The 26,993-nt window shown below is 37.0% G+C and overlaps 1 protein-coding gene across 1 annotated transcript; it reads left to right on the top strand.

Annotated features, from left to right (window-relative positions):
- The first annotated feature begins 14,368 nt into the window (after window positions 1–14,368).
- On the top strand, window positions 14,369–15,229 carry LOC139436513 (olfactory receptor 14I1-like). Its single transcript, XM_071208125.1, has one exon. It carries the CDS (start codon window positions 14,369–14,371, stop codon window positions 15,227–15,229), a length of 861 nt encoding a protein of 286 aa, XP_071064226.1.
- Window positions 15,230–26,993: the final 11,764 nt, after the last annotated feature.

Here is a 26,993-nt window from a genome sequence, read left to right as displayed (position 1 = left end):
TAGGAAGAAGAATACACATAAGCAAAACCAAGGAACCATTTTGTATAGTCAATCATAGCTAATTATTGGTGTAACAATAATGTAATGCATAATTGACTATGATTGGAAATAAAGTTTTTAAGGTCACAAAATCTTTACATGCATGTTAGAAAGAGCTACAACTAGTGAATAAGAAGTTTCAGAGGTTGGCTAACAGGGAGGTGAAGATGGTCAACCACCACACCAGGGAACCAAGAGTGCCGAATTCCAAGCAGGAAAATCACATCCATCAACCATGATTCTAAGCCCCCTCTTGATATAGAGGTGGAGCGGATATCATCATCCCGGGGTCCACAGAATGGAGGAATAAAATATGCATGAGCATGAACTTACTGGTATTCTACTATAGATGTGATTAATAATGGAAGAAACTATAGCATTGATCTGGAGAAAGTGGCCTAGGTTGTTGGACCCGAAGGGTATTGGGAATGAAAGGCAGAAAGAGATTGGGATAAGGGGATCTGAGAGCATTAAAGCCTCAAGCTCATCAGATGAATTTATTGATCTCAGGGGTTTCCTTATACACCCCAATTGATTGTGAGAAGTAGAAACTATTCTAGATAACTATTACAATTATCTCATTCTTACTAACACAGTGAATTAGATAATAACCAAAGCTCACAATGTTCTATTATGTTATTGAAACAATTGTGCTCATAAGTCTTGTTGCCCAGGTTGTTCCATTCTATCACATCCTGGTTCCACCAGAATGTTACATCTCCCTGGGAGATTTGTGGCCTGCATGTATACCTCTAGGGACAGCATGACCCAGTGGTCAAGGAAGTAACTTGCTATTATGGAAACAACATGCCTTTGTTTCCCACATTTTCCCCTTTTTGTTTTAGTCAGGGTGGCTGTGCCTGTCTTAGGTTGCCCTCCTCTGAGAGTCTTACCCATCATTGGCTACCAACCAAGCACTATGACCATGGGGAACTATATCAGGTTTTTTGCAAGTACCAAATTATTAGCTTGTCCCATCACATCAACAGTCTTCAGCATACTTCTCCTCCCAGGCAAGCAATAATGAGCAACAAAGTCCTATTCCTAATGCTGATAAAAAATGATGAGATTTCCACCAATTTATTGGATTAAACTTATTGAAATGAGAAATCAAATCATTAAAGATATCCTTATCATTAGTTACATAAATCTGATTATGAGACATTTCTAATATCTTTTTCTGTAATTCTTATATTTTTAATGACATATTACCTTTATGAGCTATCAAATGATTTTTAGTCTTTTCCCAGTCAAATATAGAATTATTATAAGAAAGAGGAGTAATATAAAAGTTACTTTCATTCCAATCACATTTCAGTCCCCTAAGTAGATTTCAGTTATATACTTGATCTTCAAGATGTAAAACTGCCGATTCTAAATCATTAACTCTACTGTTTAAGTCTTCATCAATATGTTCTTGACTATGCCATAAGTCACTAGCATTTTTATGCCAATCATGTACATATTGTTGAGTTTGCACAGTCTCATGCAAGGCCACGGTAGCTATAGCAGCAGCTGCAATGACACCAATCAGTCCTAATATGCCAGCTATTAGCAGTCCCACAAATTGCTTCAAGCACTTCAGGATTACTTGAGTCATATGGAACAGCAATTGACTCTCAGGTGATGATTGCCAAATTCGGTTCAGTCGCACTGGAATCCACACTCCCCACCACCTTCAAGCCAATGTAATGAAATCTCCATTCTGTAAAATGTTCTCAGACAAACAGGTATGCAAGGCCCCACTTTTATAAAATAGAGTATTCTCGGTTATAGTTAATTTTCCGACCACAAACACATAAGGATCTCTTACACAGGATTGAAAATGATGAGTTTGATCTAAATGCAGATATTGACCATTCTTAATATTATTCCCAATCCATTCTATAGTAGGAGCTTTTCCTAGAAAAACTTTCCACAAATTCTTCTGTTTATGTATAGAGGTAATGTTGCATCATGGAGAAGGGATCCATTTCCCTTTATATTTCCAAACACTATTATTTTAGTAAAAATTATTCTTTCATCCAATTCAAGGGATTCATGAATGGGATATTGCACATTACTAACTTGCTGTCCTTTACTATTTAACCCATACCAAATAAATCTGCCATTATATTTAGTGGGACTCCCCATAGGGGCACTTTCCCACACTATTCCATAGGACTCATTAAAAACAACAGATCCTCTTCCTATATGGCACTCTTGCCATCCTTCTTTACCCCTACTGTCTTTTTGTGGACAATCATAAGTGGATTTTTGTTTTTTGTTTTGTTTAGTTTTTATTTATTTATTTTTTATTGACTTTGTAATAATATTACATTAAAAACATATATAGGGAAACGGACTTTAGCCCAGTGGTTAGGGCGTCTGTCTACCATATGGGAGGTCCGCGGTTCAAACCCCGGGCCTCCTTGACCCGTGTGGAGCTGGCCATGTGTAGCGCTGATGCACGCAAGGAGTGCCGTGCCACACAAGGGTGTCCCCCGCGTGGGGGAGCCCACGCGCAAGGAGTGCGCCCCACGCGCAAGGAGTGCGCCCGTGAGGAGAGCCGCCCAGCGTGAAAATAAAGAGCAGCTTGCCCAGGAATGGCGCCGCCCACACTTCCTGTGCCACTGACGACAACAGAAGCGGACAAAGAAACAAGATGCAGCAAATAGACACCAAGAACAGACAACCAGGGGAGGGGGGAAAATTAAATAAATAAAATAAATAAATAAATAAATAAATAAAAATAAAAATAAATAAATATATATATATATGAGGTCCCATTCAACCCCACCACCCCCACCCCACCTCTCCCCCCCCCAGCAACACTCATTCCCATCATCATGACACATCCATTGCACTTGGTAAGCACATCCCTGGGCACCTCTGCACCTCATGGTCAATGGTCCACATCATGGCCCTACTCTCCCCCATTCCATCTAGTGGGCCCTGTGAGGATTTACAATGTCCGGTGACTGCCCCTGAAGCACCATCCAGGGCAGCTCCATGTCCCAAAGACGCCTCCACTTCTCATCTCCTCCCGCCTTTCCCCATACCCATCAGGCACCATGTCCACTTTTCCCAATCCAATGCCACCTTTTCTATGTGGACATTGGATTGGTTGTGTCCATTGCACCTCTATGTCAAGAGGAAGCTCAGACTCCACATGGATTCTGGATGCAATCCTCCCACTTTCAGTTGTAATCACTCTAGGCTCCATGGTGTGGTGGTTGTCCCTCTTCAACTCCATCTTAGCTGAGTGTGGTGAGTCCAATGAATCAGACTGTAGGTGCTGGAGTCTGCTGAGGCTCAGGACCTGGCCATCACACTGTCAGTCCAGAGATTCAAATCCCCCAAATATATCCCAAACCCCAACACCAACTGCACCTCCAGCACATTAGCATGAAAGTCCCATGAAGAGAAATCCCATCTGAGTCCAGATTCATCACACATAAACACCATTTCCAAAGAGGGGCCATCTGACCTGGTAGTTAACCCCATCGGCCATGACCATAACTCCCACGGGTCTCTTTAGCCCTCAAAGGAACCAATACCTGGGGGTTGTATCTGCTCTATCTGTCTTTCAGACCCCGCTCAGTTGTGCACAAGGGCAATCCTTCTGACAGCCTCCAGACTCTTTTTTAGAGACTCGTAGCCATATAAACTCATTTCTCCTTTCCATTTCCCCCTTACATTAGGTCAAACAGCATTTTAAAGTCATGTTATTTTATGTAGACAGGGATATTCTGCTGATCCGCATTGAACCTTCTGTATAAGGTCATTTTCCAGTTGCATCATCAGTTGGTAGTTGATAGTGGTCCCTCGGTGCCAGGGAGGCTCATCCCCAGGTGTCATGTCCCACGCTGGGGGGAAGGCATTGCATTTACATGCCGAGTTTGGCTTCAAGACTGGCCACATTTGAGTAACATGAAGGCTGACAGGAGGAAATTCCCAGGCACAATGCTGCTCTAGGCCTTGTTCTTATTTCAGGCCCATATAAGTGGATTTTTGGTCATCATAAAATATTAGAGGGAAATAATGTCACAATAGGATGAGTATTATTATTTTCGAAAATAATCATGGTCCAATTTTTAACATACATACAGGAAGGATGGTTACCAATGCATAAGGGTCAATAATCAAATGGTAATATGAGATTATAGATTTTTGGTCCTTCCTCATGGGGTTTAATTGGTAACCAATCATCAATTGGTCCAAGGAATATATGGTTCTTATTCAGATAAATAGGAAAGAATGGATCTTTCCAGGTTAACACTCTAAGTAACGGGGGGTCAGGTATATAGGCCCAATAAGTGTAATTACCTGCAGCTTCCTCATTACTTATGATCACCATCATCAGAAGTTGTAGGAGACCCCATCTCTTCATTCCGAGGTTTAATCCTCTTCGCAGGTAGCCAAATTTGTTCTCCATTTTCTGAAATGACAAGAGCATAGCCTCACCCCCATACTTTAATCCTGCCTTTTTTTTCCATTCATTGCTTAAAATATCTTTCCAGAATATTGGTTGATCTTCATTTCCTACATCCACTGTAGATGTTTGACATTTTCCAAAGTGACATTCTGCAGGTGTCGATGATTTATAAACGTTAAGAAAATTTAAAGTAAATAAAGCTTTTGCCAATTGATCTTTTGGTGTTATAATACCATCATCTCCCCCTTTTTGTTTTAAAAGCATATTTTTTTAAAGATTTATTTATTTTATTTAATTCTCCCCCTCCCCCGGTTGTCTGTTCTCTGTGTCTATTTGCTGCATCTTGTTTCTTTGTCCGCTTCTGTTGTCGTCAGCAGCATGGGAAGTGTGGGCAGCACCATTCCTGGGCAGGCTGCACTTTCTTTCGCACTGGGCGGCTCTCCTTATGGGGTGCACTCCTTGTGTGTGGGGCTCCCCTACCCGGGGGACACCCCTGCATGGCAGGGCACTGCTTGCACGCATCAGCACTGCGCATGGTAAAAGCATAGTTTTTAGGGTATGATGGCTGCATTCAACTATGGCTTGACCTGTAGGATTGTAAGGAATGCCCATAACATGCTCAATAGCATACATAGCACAAAAAGAAGCAAAAGACTTACTGGTGTAAGAAGGACCATTATCAGTTTTAATTTTCAAGGGACATCCCATCACAGCAAAAGCAGACCATAAATGGGAATGAACATAATGAAAATGTTCACCACTTTGTGCAGTAGCCCACAAAAAATGAGAGTAAGTATCAATACGGACATGGCCATATCACAGTTTACCAAATGATGGTATGTGAGTAACATCCATCTGCCACAGCTGATTAGGAGCCAGGCCTCCGGGATTAGTCCCAGCCTGAAAAGGCACTGTGGTTAAGGGTCCACAGGTGGGACAGGCACGAATAATTTCTTGAGCTTGATGTTTTGTTAATTGAGGAAATTTATGTCTATGTCCCTTAGTATTAATATGAGTCAATGCATGATATTTACTGGCATCTTGCAAACATCCTACTAAAAAATCAGCTCTTGCATTTTGGGTAGCTAGAGGACCAGGAAGGGAAGAATGAGACTGGATATGAGTAATATATGGGCTGACTTCTTTGCCGAATGAGGGCTTGAAGGTCGGGAAAATGTTGAGACAGTTCATCAGTAATAAAAAATGAGTTGTTTCAATATAATCTACAGTTAAACATACATATTCGGAGTCAGAGACAATATTCAAGGACTCTTGAAACATTTGTAAAACTTTAATGACGGCTGAAAGCTCTGTGCATTGAGCAGATGAATAAGGAGTCTGCCAAACCTGTTCTTTTTGAGAGGTAATATATGCTGCTTTTCCATTACTACTACCATCAGTAAATACTGTACATGCATTTTCAATAGGAACAGTTTTCACAATTTTTGGTAAAATCCAAGTGGTTCTTCATAAAAATGTTAACAGTTTGGAATTAGGATAATGATTATCATAAATGCCTTGAAAATTACTAATAGCAATTTGCCAGTGAGGAGTTATATACAAATGTTGAATTTCTTCATCAGAAAGATCACAGATAATTCTATCTGGATCAGACCCCTTTAATTGTAACAACCTCACATGGGTTATATCATTGGATGGAGACCCATACAATGACTGTGAAGGTGTACCCACATCCTGGGGAGACCTGATATTTTCAAAGAAAGGGAATTGTGTCTCTTGAGAGGATCACTGGCTCCCAGTTAGTTAGGACTGTCTAGTATGTCAAGCTCTCAGCATTGTTGCAGTATCTGTAAATAGCACTCCTCAAAGAGTGAAGATTGAGTGTCACAGTGTGCCCTGAGGGAAGGGGGAGAGAGGTATAGCATAAATGGAAGCAGGGCAACTGGGGGGCAATGGAAGTGCTCCAGAAGTTCATGCAATGATGGACATGTCAACTTACATCTAAAGTGTATAAAAGTCTATAAACTAAAGTGTAAACTATAATGTAAAACATAAGGGAACTAAAAATTTAGAAATCTGTACAGTCTAAAATATAAACAATAATGTAGACCAAAATGGAACCATGTTTGATAGCTATGTTTCAAAATTTGTACATCAGCTGCAGCAAATATAACATGAACATGTGAAGAGATCATTGCTGGGAAAGGGGTAAAGAGTTTGATGTTGGATATTTGAGAGTCCCCTGTATTGTGCATGTGAATTACTGTGATCTAAAACTTTTTTGAAGACAAAATTAAAAATCAGAAAAAAAAGAAAGGAGGCAGACACTGATGAAGAAATGAAAGTGCCTTGCCACTGTAATAGGTATTGCCCTGTATGTACAATGGCAAGGCACTTTCATTTCTTCATCAGTGTCTGCATCCTTTCTTTTTTTTTCTAATTTTTAATTTTGTCTTCAAAAAAGTCAGGGCAATACCTATTACAGTGATGAAAGGCAAAACGTTAGAAACAAATCTTTATGATATTTTTCATTTTATTAATACACCAATTTATTTTTACTTTTAGTATTTCTAATTACTATATATTCTATTTCTTAAATTTAAACCCATCACTGTATTTCAATTTCCTATTAATTGAATTTGGCAATATAATATGATTCATTGTTGAAGAAGTTTTGGACTACAGAGAGGTTCAACTATGGCAAGGGAGGAACTCTGGTGTGGGGTCTTATTGATGGGGGGCACGTGGGTGGTGGGGAGTTCTCCAGGGCATGTATGTAGGGAACATAAATATGATAGGGTATATGTTGAATATTTTTATAGTAGTTACAGTTACAAACATCAACTGAGGGAGAGCTGAGTTCCCACCCAGGGGAGCTCTGTCATATTCTCCAATAGAACAACAATAATCCCCCAAGTGCAATGGCAAAGATCAACAAGGAAGGATGGTCCAATAATGAGCCCTTGATACTGATGACTATGCTTAGGAGCCTGTGTGCCTGAAATACGAACTAGGTCTAGAGCTGTAGGGTGCCTAAGAGTTACCTCCTGAGAGCCTCCATGTTGCTCAAATGTGGCCACTCTCTAAGCCAAACTCAGTATATAAATGCATTACCTTCCCTCAACATGGGACATGACCCCTGGGGATGAGCCTTCCTAGCCCCGAGGGATTACTACCAATCACTAACTGGAGAAGCAAGTAGAAAGAGACCTTGAATAAAAGGGTCAACTCAGACCAGCAGAATATCTCAGCCTACATGTTGGATCAAGTGTTAAAAACTGCTCTTTGACCTTGAATAAAAAGGAGAAATGAGGTAAATGAGTTGATATGGCTAAGAGTCTTCTAAAAAGAGCCGGGAGGTCATCCGAGGGGTCGCGTTTATGCACACCTCAGCAGGACCCCAGAAAAAGTCAAAGTGAATCCAAACCTAGATACTGGTTCTCCTGAAGGCTACAGAGATCCACAGGGTATACAGTCATGGCAGATGGATTTGGAGCTCTGTGCCATGTCAGAGGGCCCTACTTTGGAATTTGTGCTCTTGAGTGTGACAGAGCTGGACTGAGATGTGACTTTTCTACACATGTTTCTTCTGTCACTTTTACTGAATCTGTGGTTGGTGCTAGGGATGGTCCATACTCAGGGGACTTGAATCTCTGGACTGCCCATGTGCCAGCTGGACCCTGAGCCTCAGCAGAGTGACAACTCCTACTCTCTGGTTCATTGGTCTTACCCAGGTCAGCTAACAGGGAGGTGAAGATAGTCAACCACCACACCAGGGTATCAAGAGTGCCTACAACTGTAAGCAGAGGAATTACATCATCATCCATGTGGAATCTAAGCCCCCTCTTGATCTAGAGGTGGAGAGGGCATCGTCATCCCAGGGTCCACAGAATGGAGGAATAAAATATGGACTAGAGTGGATGTACTGGTATTCTACTACAAAACTATTGTGACAAGTAATAGAAGAAATTGTAACATTGGGGTGGATACAGTGGCCACACTAGTTGCTGAGGGCAGGGAGAGGGTAGAAGAGATGTGATGTGGGGTACTTTTGGGATTTTGAGTTGTCCTTAATGATATTGCAGGGTCAGATGCTGGACTTTCTATATCTTGCCATAACCCACTGAATGTACTGGGGGAGAGTGCGAACTATAGGCTAAACTGTTATCTGTGTAGAGCAGCAGGGCCCCAAAATGTGTTCACCGAGTGTGATGTGTGTGCCACAATGATAAGGGAGGTTGTTGGGGGGGGGGCTAGTATACAGGAACCTCTTATATTTTTTGTGATGTATATGTCTTCAAAAAAGTACAATTTACAAAGATGATGTGATGAGGGTGGGGAGTGGGATATATGGGAACCTCTTACTTTTTTTTGTTTTTTTTTTATGTTTTTTTAATGTAACATTCCTGTTATCTATTAACTTTCATTAAAAAAAAAAAAAAAGAAATCACCATTTGTTGAATTTTGGTTTAGAATCCCAAAAGAGTAACATTGGTTACCTGAAAGTGTGATTCATGTGCTTCTTTCCTCTGGCAACCATTTTTTTAAAGATTCCTTTTGTGTGAAGCCATATTTTGTCCATATACTTTAGCTAGCAAACCATGTTGCAAAAGTTTGAAAGACAAAACATGATTTGAGAATTCAGATGTGTTCTATTAATCCAGACATTAAAGAGATGTTCAAAATGTAAAAGAGAATTCCTGCTTCAAAATATTTGACTGGTTATCTCCACTCACCAAAATTCTCAGCTGAATTTTATAACTATGTTAAAATCCTGTAGTGGTAAGTAGAGTCTTCTAATTTTGAGGCTTCATTTCCAGGATTTTCTTGGAGCTTCTTAGCCTCACCCAAATTATGCCTTTTTCCAGATGGGCAGTCATTAATGAAAATTTCAGAATAACTTTCAATTGTCTTCTTTACTAAGAATTTCTTTTGAGGGGTAAAAATTGAGTCTAAATGCAACCAAACTTTATTGCTCACATCCCCTGTGTGAAAGTCTATTCAATCAGGTTTTTCTGAATAAGTCTCACACTGTGCTAAAGCTCTTTTTTAAAAAATTTCTTTACCTTTTAAAATCTATTCTTGAACACTGGCTTTATTTATTCATTTATTTTTAGCTTAGTAGCTGCTGGTCAATTATTAGTTTTTAATTTTTTAGTCTAATTTAAACTGCATATGAATTTCCTCGATGCCATAAGTTTAGTCCAAAATCTTCAGAAAATGTATTTTATTAGGGGTAACACAATTTTATGGATTTTCTATATGTAAATAAAGTCCATTTACAATCTGTTACAAAACCAAGGATATATTGAATCTCCTGTGAAGTGGTAAACATTAGTGAATATTTCTTTTTTAAATTTAACAAGCAAAAATCCCCCTTTTTTCTTTAAAGAAACACCACTACAAATTTAATTAATCTCAAGTGTACAGGGAAGGATTCTTACCAAGCAGCAGTTGCAGGAAAGCTGGCCTCTTGAGGTTGACCTCGATAGTTAACCAGGGCTCATGAGAGGTAAGATCCATATATGTCCATTCTAAAGAAAAAAAACATGTTTATAAAGAATCCAGAAGTAGGCTGGTTATTAAGATTATATCTCACTGAGAAGAGACTGCATGAGTTTTACTGGTGAAGGAAGTGGCAGGATCATGACTTTTGTTAATCATTTAAATATTTCAAAAGGTGTAGTCATGCTAGGGAAGATCACTTATCTCACCTTTCAGGCATATTTGTACATTATGTTCGATTTGTTTCTTTGATATTACCAATGAATAATTCTCTGAAACAGCACTGATATGCTTCAAGATCATTTGCATAATTAATTATAACTTCCCCATATGACATATTTTAGCTCATAAGGTAGGCTGGATTTTTTCTGATTTAAATGTTATTCATGTTTTAAAATGGTACCTAAAGATCTGTCTATGAATCCACAGTTTGACTGAAAAGACTGGAAATACACTGATACCAAAATTCCTTGAAATTGAAGTGTTGGAAGAAAAAAGAAAATTTCTAGAGCTAGCTTCTAAATGAGACCTATGAAATTTACAGACAAATGAAAGTTATGATATAATTTCTTGGAAATCTATCAATGTAAATAAAAGTCATTTAAACATCCAATGAATATAAAGAGTTCCAATATACTGCTTACAATGAACAATTTCTGATATTTATTTGCTTGATTTTCTGATGCAGCATTGCTCTATGCTGATCATTTTAATGTGATACCGTTTATAGCTTTTTAACCATAGACGAGGAATTACCAACACCGCTCACTATGTTAGTGTCCACATTTTAAAATTGTAAAGTGAATACTTTCTAAATATCCAAGAGTTTGTGAAAAAAAAATAGAGGAAAAACCCTGAGATTTCTCTTGTGGCCAAATATTCATTTAACCCTCATGGCATATTTTGAAGAATACACCATGGTAAATTTAGCATAGTGAAAGTTGTGAATTTCTGTAGACTGAAGAGGAAGATGAAATCTGAAGAGATGGAAGATAGGAAGGATACTTTCATGATCCAGTGTTAACGCATGATTCTGGTAAAGCAAATATTAGAAAACAATAGTTTTCAGTGTTTGTCAATTCAGTAATATGCACCATTGGTGAGGTTTATCATATTAACCATAGTAAAGTTTCAGTAGTTAATAAAATAATCTGCCTAATGTAATGAAAAAATGTGGATATTACAAGAAAACACATATAATAGGAAGGATATTATAAATATCCATTTGGACAAAATATTTTTCAATACAATAGAAATTCATCCGGGTATAGACAACATAAGCAAATCAACAATATTACTATTTATTAAAATTGTTGTTAAAATTTTAAAATATCTTTGTGAAGACAAAGGGATTATACATAAATAAAATATTAATAAAATACAAATTCTATATTTTATACTTACAGTCTTTAATTCTAGACTTGCCACAAATGAAAATTAAATAGTACTAAAAATCCACTTTGACATAACTAATTTTATCATTAAAATAATAATATGAAATGAGATATCTTTAATCTCTGATATGCTTCAGGAAAGCACGATTAAATAACGTTAGCACAATTATTTATGAATGAGGAGATTACTACAACCTAGAAAAGCGTTTATGTGGGAGAACCAGGAGGCATGTTAACCCTTCACTAAATATTGGAATTTATGCCTGTTGCAGAAAGCATGCTTTATGAAGGAGAAATGACAGGTGGAATGCTTTTCTTAGATACTGTGCGTTTGAGAGAAGGTTAACTAGAATGACAGCAAAGGAACTCTTTATTCACACGGCCATGAAGAAAATGAAATGATTAGATTCTTAAATGTAACTTTTTCGGCAATTGCTATCAAGGAGGAGAGAAAGGACTCATATGCATACTTATTAAGCAAGTACAATTAAAGAAAGGTGAGGAATTATATGTGGTCTCATTTGGAATAAAGCCATTCTCAGAAGATCCTTGAACTAGTCATTAACTTTAAAACAGAAAAAAATTTCTAGGTCTTTCTGCAGTGGGGAGATATCAGAAGTCACCCTAGGTCCCTGGTACGTGAGGAGAATCATTACCTGCTGTGCAGTGTTGAAACGCATAAGCTGATACAGGAGCTTTCTTAGAGAGCCTGTCCTATTTAGCTTTTGATGTTACAGAAAATGAGAAAATAATAACTGCATATGTTCAGGCAGAGTTTTAAAATGTGTTTGACGTCTGGACGCCGGGACTAAGTGTTTCCGGCCATTCTCACTCCCAGTCCATCTGTCCTTGGTCAATGTTGTGCACAGTCGGAGCGACAGGACCGCCAGGATTAAGCTCGTGAGATTTTCCATGAGATTGAGCCGTGAAGCCGTAACCACTGAGTTGAAGAATGGAACGCAGGTCCATGGAGCGACCCCGGGTGTGGACGTCAGCATGAATACACATCCTAAAGCTGTGGAGAGGACCCTGAAGAGCCTGCGCCGCTGGAAACGGAGCATTAGAGGAAACACTATTCGCTATTTCAGGCCGCCAGACAGCGTGCCTCTGGGTACGCTCCTTGTGGACGCTGGACCTAAAGGGAAACCCAGGAGAAGGGAAGCTGTTGCAGGAGGAGGAAGAGGCTGAGCGAGAGGAAGAGGACGTGGCCGTGGTAAAGAGGGCCTCCTAGATGACAGTGTCTCTCGAGATTAGCGTTTCAGTGATAAGTGATTTGGACAATTTTTTGGTATAGGTTTTGTCTATTTATGTCAGTTTTTAATGAACATTAATGTGGGACTATGTTGTCTATTGACCAGCAAATTAAACTTTTACTAGCTTCCTGTATGTATGCATGATATTAACACAGTAAAGAGCCAAGTGTAACTATTAGGAAACCTCAGAAAAATCCCATACTTAGTGGTCATGCTTTAAACTAAAATTTTCTTTTATGATGAATCTGTATATACACCTTTTACGTCACCTGCACTGAAGATGCATTTTGTTATTTTCCATTCTTTGGAAACTCCCTATAGGTGAAATAAGTTCTTTTTGGTAGTTCAGAAATTGAAATACTGTGGAATGGGGTCTAAAATTGATTCTCATTCCCTGAGTTCTACTCCCTGGAGAGTTGGGTACTTGGTAAAAAGTGATAGTCATTTTCTAAACCAGTAGGCAGTGATTTTTGTTGTCATTTTTAATATTTTTGTTTGTTTTATAGTAGGTTCTCAATAGAATAGTTTCTCCTGAGTTGAAACTGCAAATATTATCCAGTAGTTTATCAGTTATGAACAGGGTTAAAGCCTCCTGTTAATTTGGAATGACCTTGTCAAGTACTTTTACAAGGAGTCCTTTAAAAAAAAATGAAAAAGACCTACTTTATTTGACAGAAAAAACTGGATTATTCCCAATAAGACATGAAAAAATTTTAATTGTTTTATTTGGTTAAGCTTAGAGAGAAATACCTTTTTGGTGTATACAGTTTTTGTCAAGTTTACTACCATTTCCGTACTGGGAAAGCAAGCTAACTTTGAGGATATGGGGAATTAAATCTGTCTTTTACTTAATTATGCATTGTTGGCTTTTTTGTTTTTTTTTTTTTAATGAGAAGGGAATTTTCTGCAAATAATGTGACCTAAAAATAAGGTGGGGACCCTATGAAAGTTACTTAATTTGAGTAATAGCAAGAGTATTGCTATCAACTTTACATGAATATTTTTTAGTAGTAAATATATTAAACCTGACTCTGTGACAAGATACAATCAGTATGTAATTTTCCTCCATACCTTTTGTAAATTAAGATGCTGGGGGAATACACTCATTCTTTTCTATCCTCTGATCACTTGCTGGTGCTCCTATTGGTTGAACCCAAATATAAGCCAGAAGGCAATGTGGAAAGTAGATTTGAAGGGGGCAGGCAGAAAAGACTGCACAGCTAGTGAACAAACATAATTAGTTCCTAGATGATAAAACAAGCGTAAATATATAATTGTAAATTGTGGTGATTACCCTATAGATAAGAGTACTTCACATTATCTTGTCCATTTTAAAAGTAGTATGTAGTGGCAGCTCATTTAGATATTCAAATACCATATAATATTTAAGATTTTACCTGTATATTTTATTTTGAGGGTTTTAACATTTAAATTGTTGGCATTGTGAAACCAGTCTAATAAACAGTTTAAATGAAAGGATCAACTGAATACTAGGAAACGTGGCTGAATGATTGAAAGGTTGCTGGACCTTGATCTCATATTAAAAACGTTTATTTGCCTAGATTCTTTTATCCTGTGAATGCTGAAGTATAGAGGCCCAAGATGAAAATGATATGTGCCTTGATTGATTTTTACAGAATGCCATTTGTTGATTTCCTATATCCTAATTTCCAGGTTAGAAGCCTTTCCTTGATGTCAAAATTCGCATATTATTTGGCAATATTGTGGATCTTCTTTATTTTTGTGTTACCTTAAAATTTTATACTTTGTCTCCCAGGAACTGTAGCATGTAACAAGATATGAGCAACCTCACCATCATCACACAGTTCATCCTCATGAATATCTCAGGCTCCCGGGAGCTGCAAGTTGTGCAAGGTCTGCTGTTCTTAGTGATTTATCTGGGAGCATGGACTGGGAATCTTCTGACTATTACTGTCATAGTGACCAGCCCACGTCTACACTCTCCAATGTATTTCTTTATAGGCGATTTATCTCTGATAGATCTTTGCTACATTTCAGTTACGGTTCCCAAATTGGTTGTGAATTCTCTGTCAGGCTATAAATCAATTTCTTTCACAGCATGTGCTGCTCAAATTTTCCTGTTTATCCTCTTTGCATCCACAGAGCTTTCCTTCCTTGTGGTGATGTCCTATGATCGTTATGTTGCCATTTGCCACCCTCTGCACTACGGACTCACCATCACCCCACATGTGTGCACACAGGCAGCTGGTGGCTCCTGGGCAAGTGGGTTGGTCAATTCTACCATCCATACAGGAATCTTATTCAAGCTTCCCTTCACAGGGTCGAATGTAATCTTTCAGTATTTCTGTGATGTACCTCAAATTTTGAGGATCTCATCTTTAGACGTTTGTTTTTCTGAGCATGTTTTCCTAGCTATGAATGTATGCATGGGCTTCACTTGTTCTGCTTTGTTGTTTCTATCATACGTTCGTATATTTTCAATGGTGCTTAGCATGCATTCCATGGAAGCCCGGAATAAAGCCTTATCCACCTGCACTCCACAGTTGGCAGTCCTACTTATATTTACGATTTCTGGAATTATTGCTGCCTTAGGTCCCATTGCAGATAAAGCATCTCTTAGTCTGCTCACAGGCATGTTCTACACCATGGTGCCCCCGTTCATAAACCCCCTCATCTAGTGTCTCCAGAAGAGAGAGATTAACACTGCGCTCGGCAGAGTGTTCAACAGGTGTTTTGAGTTCCCAACCAGGGTTATCTGTGATTTTAAAAATACGCAAAAGCAAATTTTGAAAGAGGTGTCATTTATATTTGATGTACATTCTTAGGTTTGAATCTTTCCTGGTAAAATATCTAGAGTTCTCCTGTCTAGTTATGTTTTGCCTTATATACATGGCAGTCAGCTATATATCTCTGTGTCATAGTTTTCCATACTCTGTTCTATATTTGTGTAACTCATGTATTCTTCCTTAAAAGGCTTTCTATACTGTCAAAATGTTTTGTAAAATTATTATGATGGTTTAAAGGTAAAAATAATGTATGGCATTATATAAGAAGACTATGCCTTGTATATCAGTAGCTAAACTGATGCCTATACTTTTTACATAATTTCATGGTAAAAGATACATCTACCCTGGAAGTAAATATTGAGTCTTTTGGGTTGGATCAGCATTCTTTTAAAATTCCTGTTCTTGCATTCACTCATGTACATGTGCCTGGTCTAATAATAAAGTGATTAGAAGTAAGACAACTATGGAATTGAGGATTCTATATGGCTATAGCTCTTAGAACTCTGCTAATGTTGGAACTCTTGAGGTGTTGTTCCAAAGGGGGCTATAAAAAATCCTGACCTACACAGAATGTAGTTTGCAAGTTTTAGCTCTTTCCTCAACTCTCTATGAAAGATGTGTGCTGCCCTTGTTTCATACAAGCTTCTGCATGATTAGGAACAAGATTCCTTAGTATAGAATGGAGTGAAGCATTGGCCTGTAGAGCAACAGTCTTGCTAATTCTATGTGATTCACTGTTTTTTTAGGATTTATTTTTTATTTTATTTTTTCTCCTCCCCTCATTGTTTTGTGCTTGCTCTCTGCTCTGTGTCTGTTCATTGTGTGCTCATCTTTTTTTTTTTCAGGAGGCACCAGGCACTGAACCTGTGACCTCCTGTGTGGTAGGCTGACACCCAGCTGCTTGAGTCTCACCTGCTTCCCGTGATTCACTTTTCCCGAAAGTGAGATAGAAAAGTTATCACCCACAGATTGGGCTTAATTTTTCTGATTCCTCAAAGATTAGTCAGACTTCTTATAGCCTAAGGATATGTTAGCCTTTTTATGTCTTAGAATTTAATTCTTTGAAGACTTCCTCTTTAGCTCCAGTGTCCCATCTAGAGAATATTTTCTTAGGCACTTATGCTCATTTATATTCAGCTATACTTTGTTCAATTTGAAAAGAGTCTCATTATGGATCAGTTTTATTATATTAGTGGAAAGGAGTTAATGATGAACACAACCGTCCTAAAATCAAAACTAATAATCTTAGTAAAAATCTGGTCTTTGCTCATATTCATGCAATGCCTGAAAGATATACTATATTATAATAGTTATATTACAATGTTTCGGCAATTGAAAAATTCATCATATTTCTTATTGAGACTTACTTGTTCCTACCTGTTTCTTCACAGTTGTTTCCTGGATAAAGGCACCACTAACTGACTTTATATTCAAGTAACAACCTTAAAAAATATTAGATTTTACCGTTCTGAATCATTGCATGTGTGAATATCATTATATTTTATATCTGTAATGCACATTTAAATAATATTCACATGTAGAATATTTGTCCAAATTATTTCCCTCTAGATATTGAATATTTGGATCAATTATCTTCTAATTATCAAGGGAAACTCATAAAAATTGAATACTTTCTAATTCTATTTCATTTTCTTCATATAATTTAGTACTGTATTATGTTCATTTTTGATATTTTTGAGCGTGTTATTTAATTTTTTTGTGCCCAGCAAGTAGTTCACCATATTAATCAGAATATTAAATTTTCAATTCCTTTCAGGAATTTTCCTTTGGATTTGATTTTCATTATATTTAATCACCAATTTAATTTTCATCTCAGGATTAGGATGATCATTTACTCTTACCATATTTTCAACATATTTTAATTATAAATATATATAATGAGGAATAATTTTCAAGATTTCTTAAAACATACAAAATGAAATTTTAATATTAGAAATTTTTTGTATAGACATATTTAATAGTACCTAATACTCTAGCTCTATCTAGTCTGAAATATATATTTCTCATAGTATGATGCAATTCAAAATTATCCATTATGTCTGTTTTTTTCTCATCTTCATTATTTTTTGTTTGTTTTTAAGATACTCAGATTACATAAATGTTATTTTAAAAATATAGGGGATTCCTATATGCCATGCTCCCTACTGCTTCCATATTTTCCCACATTAATAACATCCTTCATTAGTGTGGTACATTTGTTACAATTGATGAGCACGTTTTGGAGCACTGCCACTAAGTATGGATTATAGTTTGCACAGTAGTTTACATTTTCTTCCACCCAATTTTGTAAGTTATGACAAGATATAAAATGACCTATATCTGTCATTGCAATGTCATTCTGGATAATTCCCAAGTCCTGAAAATGCCCCCATATTATACTTGTATTTCCCTCTCTCTCCCCTCAGAACCTCCAGGGACCACGGCCACCACATCAATGATAAAAGTTCTTCCATTGCTAGAATCACAATTATTCTATACTAGGATATCAGTAAATCTAATCTAGTTCATCATTCATTCCACAATTTTGAAGATTCCGTAATGATGTTGCCAACCCTACTTCTAATTGAGAGGGGGCTTAGATCCCATGGGTTAGATGGATGAGACTATCTTGCTTGCTGATGAAGACTCTGTCTGGTTATTGGGATGGTCATTGTCGATCATCACCTTGTTGTTTGTTGTGCTGGGTGAGTCCAATGAACTGGAGAGTAGGTGTTGCAACTCTGAGGAAATTCAGAGCCCAGCTGGCAAATGGGCAGCACAAATATTAAAGACTTGGACATACGCCTATCAACTCTAGCACCAAGTATATGTTGAAATATAAGGGGCAAAAGGGCCAGGTATGGGGAAACTACAACTGAGTCTAACTCTGTCACACTGGGGAGCATAAATTCCTAAGTAGGGCCCGCTCATCAAAGTCCTGAGCTCTTTGCTCTGACTATAGTGTCTGATTGTCTCAACTATTTGATACAATATTTACTTTGGCCTTCAATAAAATCCTGTTGAGATATGCATAAGCTAACTTTTGGAATGACCTGATTAACTTTCAAGTATCTTAGTCATATAAACTCATTTGCTTTTATAATTTCTCCCCTTTTGGTCAATGTTGTTTTTCAGTTGCATTGCTAGTTGGTGCTTGGTAGTAATCCCTTGGTGCTAAGGAGGCACATCCCCCGGAGTCATGTCCCACATTAGGGGGAAAGTAATGCATTTACATTCTAAGTTTGACTTAGAGAGAGGTCACAACTGAGCAAGTAGGAGGTTCTCAGGAGGTAAATTTTAGGCACCCTATAGTACTAGGCTTAGTTTCCATTTCAAAAGTAAGGGTTCACTGTGTTTGGTGCTGGGGTTGATGCATGCCTCAGGAGACTTGAATCTCTGGACTGTCCATGTGCCAGCTGGGCTCTGAATCTCAGCAGTGTTGCAACATCTACTCTCCAGTTCATTGGATTTAGCCAGGTCAGCTGACAAGGAGGTGAGGATGGACAACCACCACAACAAGGAACTGAGAGAATCTTCAGGTGTGGGCATGAGAGTCCCATCCACTAGCCATGTGGGATTGAAGTCCTCTCTCAGTTGACAGGTGGAGTGGGCCTCGCCACCCCGGGGACCTCAGAATGGAGGAATAAAATATGGATTAGAGTGGACTTACTGATATTTCTACTATAGAATTATTGTGACTCTAGCATGGAAGAAATTATATCATTGATGTGCAGATAGTGGCCACAGGAGTTGCTGAAGGCATTGAAAAGGAAAAGGAGGTGTGTTATAGGGGCAGGGGCATTTTTGGGACTTGGAGTTGTCCTCAGTGATATTGCAGGGACAGATGCTGGCATATATATATACCGCCATAATCCACTGAATGGACTGGGAGAGAGTGTAAACTACAAGGTAAACTATAATTCATGCTGTGTAGCAGTACTCCAAAATGTATTCATCAATTACAATAAATATGAAACACTAATGAAAGAAGTTGTTGATATGTGAACAAGGTGGGGGTGTGTGGAGTGGGGCATATGGGAACCTCCTATATTTTTTAATGTAGTATTTTGTGTGATCTGTGTATCTTTTAAAAATAAAAATATATTTTAGAAAAGTAAAGATTCATAGGTACATTCATCAATATTAAGGACCTGTCAATTGTCTATCCTTCACTAGTCACTATCCCTGTACATGGGGGATTCTTGCTGTCCAGTTAGAGAATGTGATAGAGCTCCCTGGGTTGGGAATTCAATATTCTTTCAGTTATTGTGTGAATCTCTACCCACCATGACTATGCCCCATGAGCACTTGAACACATTTATATGCCTTGCACATATGCCCAGGTGAACCTCCCCTCATACATCACCCATCACTGAAATCTGCACCATTGATTCTCCCCTGCCACAGTTGTAACCCTTCTGTGATCCAAAACTTCTTCAAAAATGAAGCTAAGAAAATTACCAACAGTATTAATAAGAAAATGAAATAATGATAGTTTTAAAAATGAATAAAATACCAAAAATTAAAAATATTTGTAATAGTAAAAAAATAATTAAAATTATAAATTAAATTCTTTGATATTATGTCTTTCATCACTGTAAGACTTGTGATCTTGTGTACAGTGTAATTTTCTTCTGTTTATTACCCCAATGTCTTATTTCTTTCATTTTGTCTTCAAAGAAGCTTTAGGCTACAAAAAAGTCACATGTAGACTATAGGGGATTCTCATAAACCAAATATGCTCCCCTTTTCCCTTACCCCTATTAATAACTTTTTTTCATGTAAATGACACACTTACTACAGTAGATGTATAAATATTGAAACATCTACTAACCATGTTCAATGAGTTACATTATGGTTTCCATTTTGGACCATGGACTTTTATAAGTTTTGATGAAATTTAACATGGCCTGGACCACCATTGCAAGATCATGTAGAAAACTTGCATCACCCCCAAAATGCCCTATGTTCCATCTATTCTATTCCTCCCTCCACTTCCCTCAGGACCTATGTCAACCACCAAGCTTTACCCCTTGAGAACAAATTCATAGTTACTTAAAAAAACATTGAGGGCTTGTCAAACTGATCTATCCTCCTCTATTAGGCAGTGCCTATGCTCTTGAAAGACTCCTGCCCCTCTATTTTGAGACCATAGCGGGACTCCCCAGGATGGGAGTCCAACACCTTCCCACTCATTATGTGGGTCTCCATGCACTGATAACACCTTATATGAAAAGATGAATACACACACTCCCTACAAACCCAATGCACCCTGTCCCAAATGATCCCATATCCAACACCCTAAACCAGTAACCTTCCCCTGCCATATTGCCAAAAGACCATTCCCAACATTGTAGTTTCCAACCACATACCCATAAATCCTGAGTGTTCAACTGGCCCCTCCCCCAACCCTAATCTCAGGTTGATGGACAGTCCAACCCAACTGCCCCAGGCTACCCCCCTCAAAAACCAGCACTGCCCAACCCAATAGTATCATTGCACTACTTTCATGCCCAACCATTGCACAAGTACACACTTCAGCATTATCCTAGATTTTACCCTTATGGGCACTGGGGCACAACCTTCTCCCTTTCTATCTCCTATAAACTTATCTTCCAGACTCTAATTCTGTGAGTCTGCTAAATTTACTTAATTCATATCAGAGAGATCATGTAATATATGTCCTTCAGTGTCTAACTTACTTCACTCAACATAAGGTCAAGATTCATTCATGTTATCCTGTGTGTTAATCCTGCATTCCTTCTTACAGCTGAGTACTATAACATTGTTTGTATATACCACAGTTAGTTTATCCATTCATCTGTTGATGGACATTTGAGTTGTTTCCAACTTTTGGCAACAGAGAATAATGCTGCTATGAACATTAGTGTGCATATGTTCTTGTCCTTGCTTTCAATTCTTCTTGGTATTTACCCAGCAGTAGGATTGCTGGATCAAATGGCAGTTCTATAGTTAGCTTCCTGAGGAATTGCCAAACTGTCCTCCACAATGGCTGCAATAGTCTACATTTCCACCAGCAGTGGGTAAGTCTTCCCATTCCTCCACATCCTCCCCAACATTTATACTCCTCTTTTTTTTAAATAGCTGCCATTCTAAGGGGTGCAAGAAGATATGTCATTATAGTTTTGCACTTACCTAATAGCTAGTGATGTTGATCTACTTTTCATGAGCTTTTTTAGTCATTTGTATTTATTTTTTGGAGAAGTGTCTATTCAAATCATTTGTACATTTTAAAAATTAGTTCTTTGTCTTTTTATTTTCAAGGTGTAGGATTTCTGTATATATGCTGGATATTAGGCCCCTATCAGATAAATGTTTACCAAATATTTTCATCCATTGAGTAGGCTGCCCTTTCACTTTCTTGATGAACTCCTTTCAAGTGTAAAAGGTTTTCATTTTGAGGAAGTCCCATTTATCTATTTTAACTTTTGTTGCTTGCGCTTTGGGTGTAAATTTCAAGAAAACATTTCCTAATACAAGATTCTGTAGATGCTTCCCTTTATTCTCTTCCAAGATAATGGTTTTGGCTCTTACATTTAGATCTTCAATCCATCTTGAGTTAATTTTTTTATAAGGTGTGAGATGATATTTTTCTCTCATTCTTTTGGATATGTGTATCCAGTTCTCCAAACACCATTTGGTGAAGAGGCTATTCTCTCTCGATTGAATGGGCTTAGTGACCTTGTCAAATATCAGTTGACTATATATGTGATGATCTATTTCAGAACACTCAATTCAGTTCTATTGGTCAATACATCTGTCCTTGTGCCATTATCATGCAGTTTTGACCACTGTAGCTTTGTAGTGTGTTTTAAAGTCACATAGTGTGATGCCTTCCATTTCATTTTTCTTTTTCAATATGTTTTGCCCTTCCAAGAAATTTCATAGTTAGCTTTTCCAATTCTGTGAAAAAATGCTGGAGTAATTTTTACTGGAATTGCATTAAATCTATAAGTCAATTTGAGTAGGATAGACATTTTAATGATGTTTAGTTTTCCTATCCATGAACAGGAAATATTATTCCATTTATTTAGGTCTTCTTTGATTTCCTTTAACAGTGTTGTGTAATTTCCTGTTTATAAGTCTTTCACATCTTTAGTTAAATTTATTCCTATGTATTTGATTTTTTAGTTGCTATTGTAAATATGATTTTTCTGTATTTCCTCCTCAGGTTGCTTATTATTGGTGTACAGAAATGCTACTGATTTTTGCACAATAATCTTATAACCTGCCACTTTATTGGACTTGTTTATAAGCTGTAGAAGCTTTGTTGTAGATTTCTTAGGGATTTCAAGGTATAGGATTGTGTCATCTTCAAATAGTGAAATTTTGACTTCTTCCTTTCCAATTTGAATGCCTCTTATATCTTTTTCCTGCCTAAGTGCTCAAGCAAGTACTTCTAACACAATGTTAAATAAGAGTGGTAACAGTGGGCATCCTTGTCTCATTCCAGATCTTAAAGGGAAAGCTTTTAGGATTTCACCATTGAATATTATGTTAGTTGTAGGTTTTTCATGTATATCCTTTATCATGTTGAGAAAGTTTCCTTCTATTCCTAACTTTTGAAGTGTTTTTAGTGGGAAATTTTGTCAAATGCTTTTTCAGTAACCATGGATATTATGTGATTTTTTTTTCTTTTCTTATGTTTATATGGGGTATTACATTGATCGATTTTCTTATGTTGAACCTTCCTTACATATGAGGGATGAAGCCTACTTGGTCATGGTGTATGATATCATTTGATGTGTTGTTGAATACAATTTGCAAGTATTTTGTTGAGGATTTTAGCATCTAGGTTTATTAGAGAGATTGTTTTATAGTTTTCCTTTCTTGTAGCATCTTTATTTGTCTTTGCTATTAGGGTGATGTTGGCACCATAGAATGAGTTAGGCAATGTCACCTCCATTTCTATTTTTTGGAAGAGTTTAAGCAGGATTGGTGTTAGTTCCTTCTGGAATGTTTGGTAGAATTCATCTGTGCAGCCATCTGGTCTTGGGCCCTTCTTAGTTGGAAGATTTTTGATGACTAATTCAGTCTCATTACTTGTGATTGGTCTGTTTAAGTCATCAAATACTTCTTTTGTCAACATAGACTGCTTGTGTGTTTCTAGGAATTTGTCCATATCTAAATTATCCTTCTTGTTGGCATACAGGTTTTCAAAAAATCCTCTTATGATGCTCTTATTTCAGTTGGGCCAGGGTTGATATCCCCTTCCTCATTTTTTACTTTATGTATTTGCACCTTCTCTCTTTTTTCTTTTGTTATTCCAGCTAATGGCTTCTCACTTTTATTAATCTTCTCAAAGATCCAGCTTTTGGTTTTGTTTATTTTTTCTAGCACTTTCTGAATTTCAATTTCATTTAGCTCTGCTCTAACCTTTGTCATTTCTCTCTTTCTACTTCCTTGGGGGTTAATTTGCTGTCATTTTCCAGTTTCTCCAGGTGTGCAGTTAGGTCTTTGATTTTAGCTCTTTCTTCTTTTTTAATAAAGGCATTTATGGCTATAAATTTCCCTGTTAGTGTAGTAGCAGAGAAGTCAGGTGTACGTGGTGTTGAAGGCCAGGACACAAGAACTCTGAGAAGGAAGATGATTTATTTCAACCGGCCAGACTCCCCCAACTCCTGTTGTGATAAAAACCAAGACTGGAATAGAGTTTTGGATCCTTTTTGTACAGACAATATAAAGGTGGGGAGTCAAATGGTGCTTTTATGAAGGAAAATGACTTTTCTTTGTTAGTCAAGTGATTGTCTGAGTACCAGATAGGTCTTGAATTAACATATCCCCCACATTCCAGGTAAGTTTGAATTAACATCTCACCCACATTCTGTTTGGATGAAACTTTGAATACACCTTCAGACTTAATCCTTTCTGAACATTCAAAGCCTATAGGCCTATATCACTTAACCGGATTTCTAGAGACTAGGCACACTTGGATACAGAATTAGATAATTTCAAATTCATGCACAGGCTATATTATTAGTACAGCTTTTGCTGCATCTCACAGGGTTTTTTTGTGTGCAGGTTTTTAAAAAATTTATTGAAATATATGACTTATACATACATAAACAATAAGTGTATAGTAATAGCTGTGAACTTACAAAACAATCATACATAACATCATATGGGACTCTCATAAGTCTCCTTACCACCTATACCTTGCATTGTTTTTAAACATTTTTAACTAATGATTAAAAAGCATTGTCCAATGCAAGGTGTTGGTGGAGGGTTGATGTATGGGACCCCTGTATGATGTTATGCATGTTTGCTTTGTAAGTTCACAATTTTACTAGACACTAATTGTTTGTGTTCATATATAAATGATATAAAGATAATAATAATAGGGTGGGCTGGGGGGAAATACTTTGTTTAGTAGTAATATTTTGACATACTATTGGATTTGATACATTGTCTTGTCTTTTTCATTTGTTTCAAGGAAGTTATTGATTTCTTTTGTGATTTCCTCCTTGGCCTACTGATTGTTTAAGTGTGTGTTGTTTAACTTCCATATCTTTGTTGCTCATCTTCTTTGCTGCCCCTTACTACTTTCCAGCTTTCATTCAATTGTGGCCAGTGAAATTGCTTTGTATAATTTCAATATTTCTAAATTCATTAAGAGTTGTTCTGTGGCCTAGTATGTGGTCTATCCTAGAAAGTGATCTGTGTGCCCTCGAGAAAAAAATGTATATCCCACTGCATTTGGGTATAATGTTCTGTATATATCTATTAGGTCCAGATCCTCTAATGTGTTCTTTAAGGTCTTTGCTTCTTCATTTATTCTCTGTTGATATATTCTGTCTCATGGTGATAATGTTGTTTTAAATTTCCCATTATTCTAGTGGAGACATCTATTTCTCCACTTAGTTTTTGCAGTGTTGCCTTATGTATTGTTGAGTTGCCCTGTTTAGGTGCATAAATGTTTATGATTTTTCTTTCTTCTTAATGTATTTCCCTTTTATTAATACATAGTGACCTTATCTGTCTCTCTTATAATAGTTTTGCATTTAAAGTCTACTTTTTCTGATATTAGTATAGCTACTCATTCCCTTTTTTGTTTTTTGTTGTTTTCAACCATTCACTTTAGCTCCTTGCATCCCTGGATCTAAGGTGAGCTTCTTGTAGAACACATATAGATGGGTCATATTTCCTTACCCATTCTTCCAATCTGTGTCTCTTGATTGGAGAGTTTAATCCATTAACATTCCTGTTGAGGAATTAGTTATACTAGCCATATTTTCTTTAAGTTTATGTAAGTCATATATATTTTTTTATTTCTCAAATGAAATTTAAGCTCAAATGAAATATAAGCACAAATGAAATTGATGTTAAGTTGAAGTATATAAGAAACTGGTGATTTTATAAATGTGAAATTGTTGCTTTTACATCATATTTAAATGCAATTATAGTTTTCCTCAACGTTTTTGTTAGTCTTTTTTTTCTTAATATTTCCTCAATATCTTCACTCATATTGTGTATCTTTAAGTTATGTCTGTCTTTTTTTGTCTTTATTTATTTTTTAATATTACATTAAAAAATATGAGGTCCCCATATACCCCCCACCCCCCTCACCCCACTTGTCCCCCCATAACCACAATCTCCTCCATCATCATGAGACATTCATTGCATTTGGTGAATACATCTCTGAGCACCGCTGCACCTCATGGTCAATGATCACAATGTGGGGGCGTTTTCGGGACTTGGAGTATGTCTGTCTTATTTTATGTATTTTCCAATGTTTATTGCCACACTAAACAAGGAAAAGTCAATGTATGGAACTTAATGTATATATCTGTTTATTTTTTATCTAGCCATGATGTATAATTATATCAATTCAAGTTTATGTAGGTAGTTGATTATGCTTTTCATTTAGCAAATTCAGAAATTAGTTCATGCCTCTCAAATTTGTAACCTTTCACATTGCTTTAATAGAGCTTTCATACTTATAATAATTCTTCCACAAAGAGAATATGTATAGTACAATTGAAGTATTAATTAAGATTGCCATTTTCTTGGTCTGAGTGCCATACTTCTGAACCAAAATAAAGTTTTAACTTATGCTATTTTTAATGATTGCTTCCAAATATCAAGTGAAAATAGAAGTATTGGTGGTGCATGAAGTCAGGTATATGTATATCTTAGGGAGATCTTCTGAAGCACCTCCCATTATCCTCATGTGGCACAAAATATGAAATAATTAACAGAAAGCTATAAAACCCCTACACAGAAAATATTATTAAAGTTTAAGACACCTTCATAATGATGGCTTGTGTTGTTCTACTAATAAAGTTTCCCCCAATGACTGATGCCTGTTTGTGTGAGGACAAAAGGAAGAGTTGAAGAAAGTATTATAAAGAATATGGACAAATGGCCATTTGCAGAAAAGAGAATTGCAGCCATTTCAAACATTCTTCCTTATTTTATTCTGTATATGTTTTCTATATCCTTTAATTTTTCCTCTGTTTTTCCCCTACCAATTTCTTATCATTTTGTTAAGCTATAATTCTCATATAATATAATTCATCAATTTAAAATGTACTGCTTGACAATGTTTTATTTATTCACAGTTTTCTGCAACCATTGTCAGTATATAAGTTTAGAACTTCCTCCTCACTCCAAAAGGAAACTCCATGATTGTTGG

Source organism: Dasypus novemcinctus, chromosome 15, assembly GCF_030445035.2.
Source record: "Dasypus novemcinctus isolate mDasNov1 chromosome 15, mDasNov1.1.hap2, whole genome shotgun sequence".
In the NCBI taxonomy this organism is placed as follows: domain Eukaryota; kingdom Metazoa; phylum Chordata; class Mammalia; order Cingulata; family Dasypodidae; genus Dasypus; species Dasypus novemcinctus.
Note: the sequence above shows the minus strand (reverse complement) of the source record. Positions and strands in the feature narration are given on the sequence as shown.

Coding starts and splice junctions, on each gene's coding strand:
- LOC139436513 (XM_071208125.1), top strand. CDS start 14,369: ATGAGCAACCTCACCATCATCACACAGTTCATCCTCATGAATATCTCA.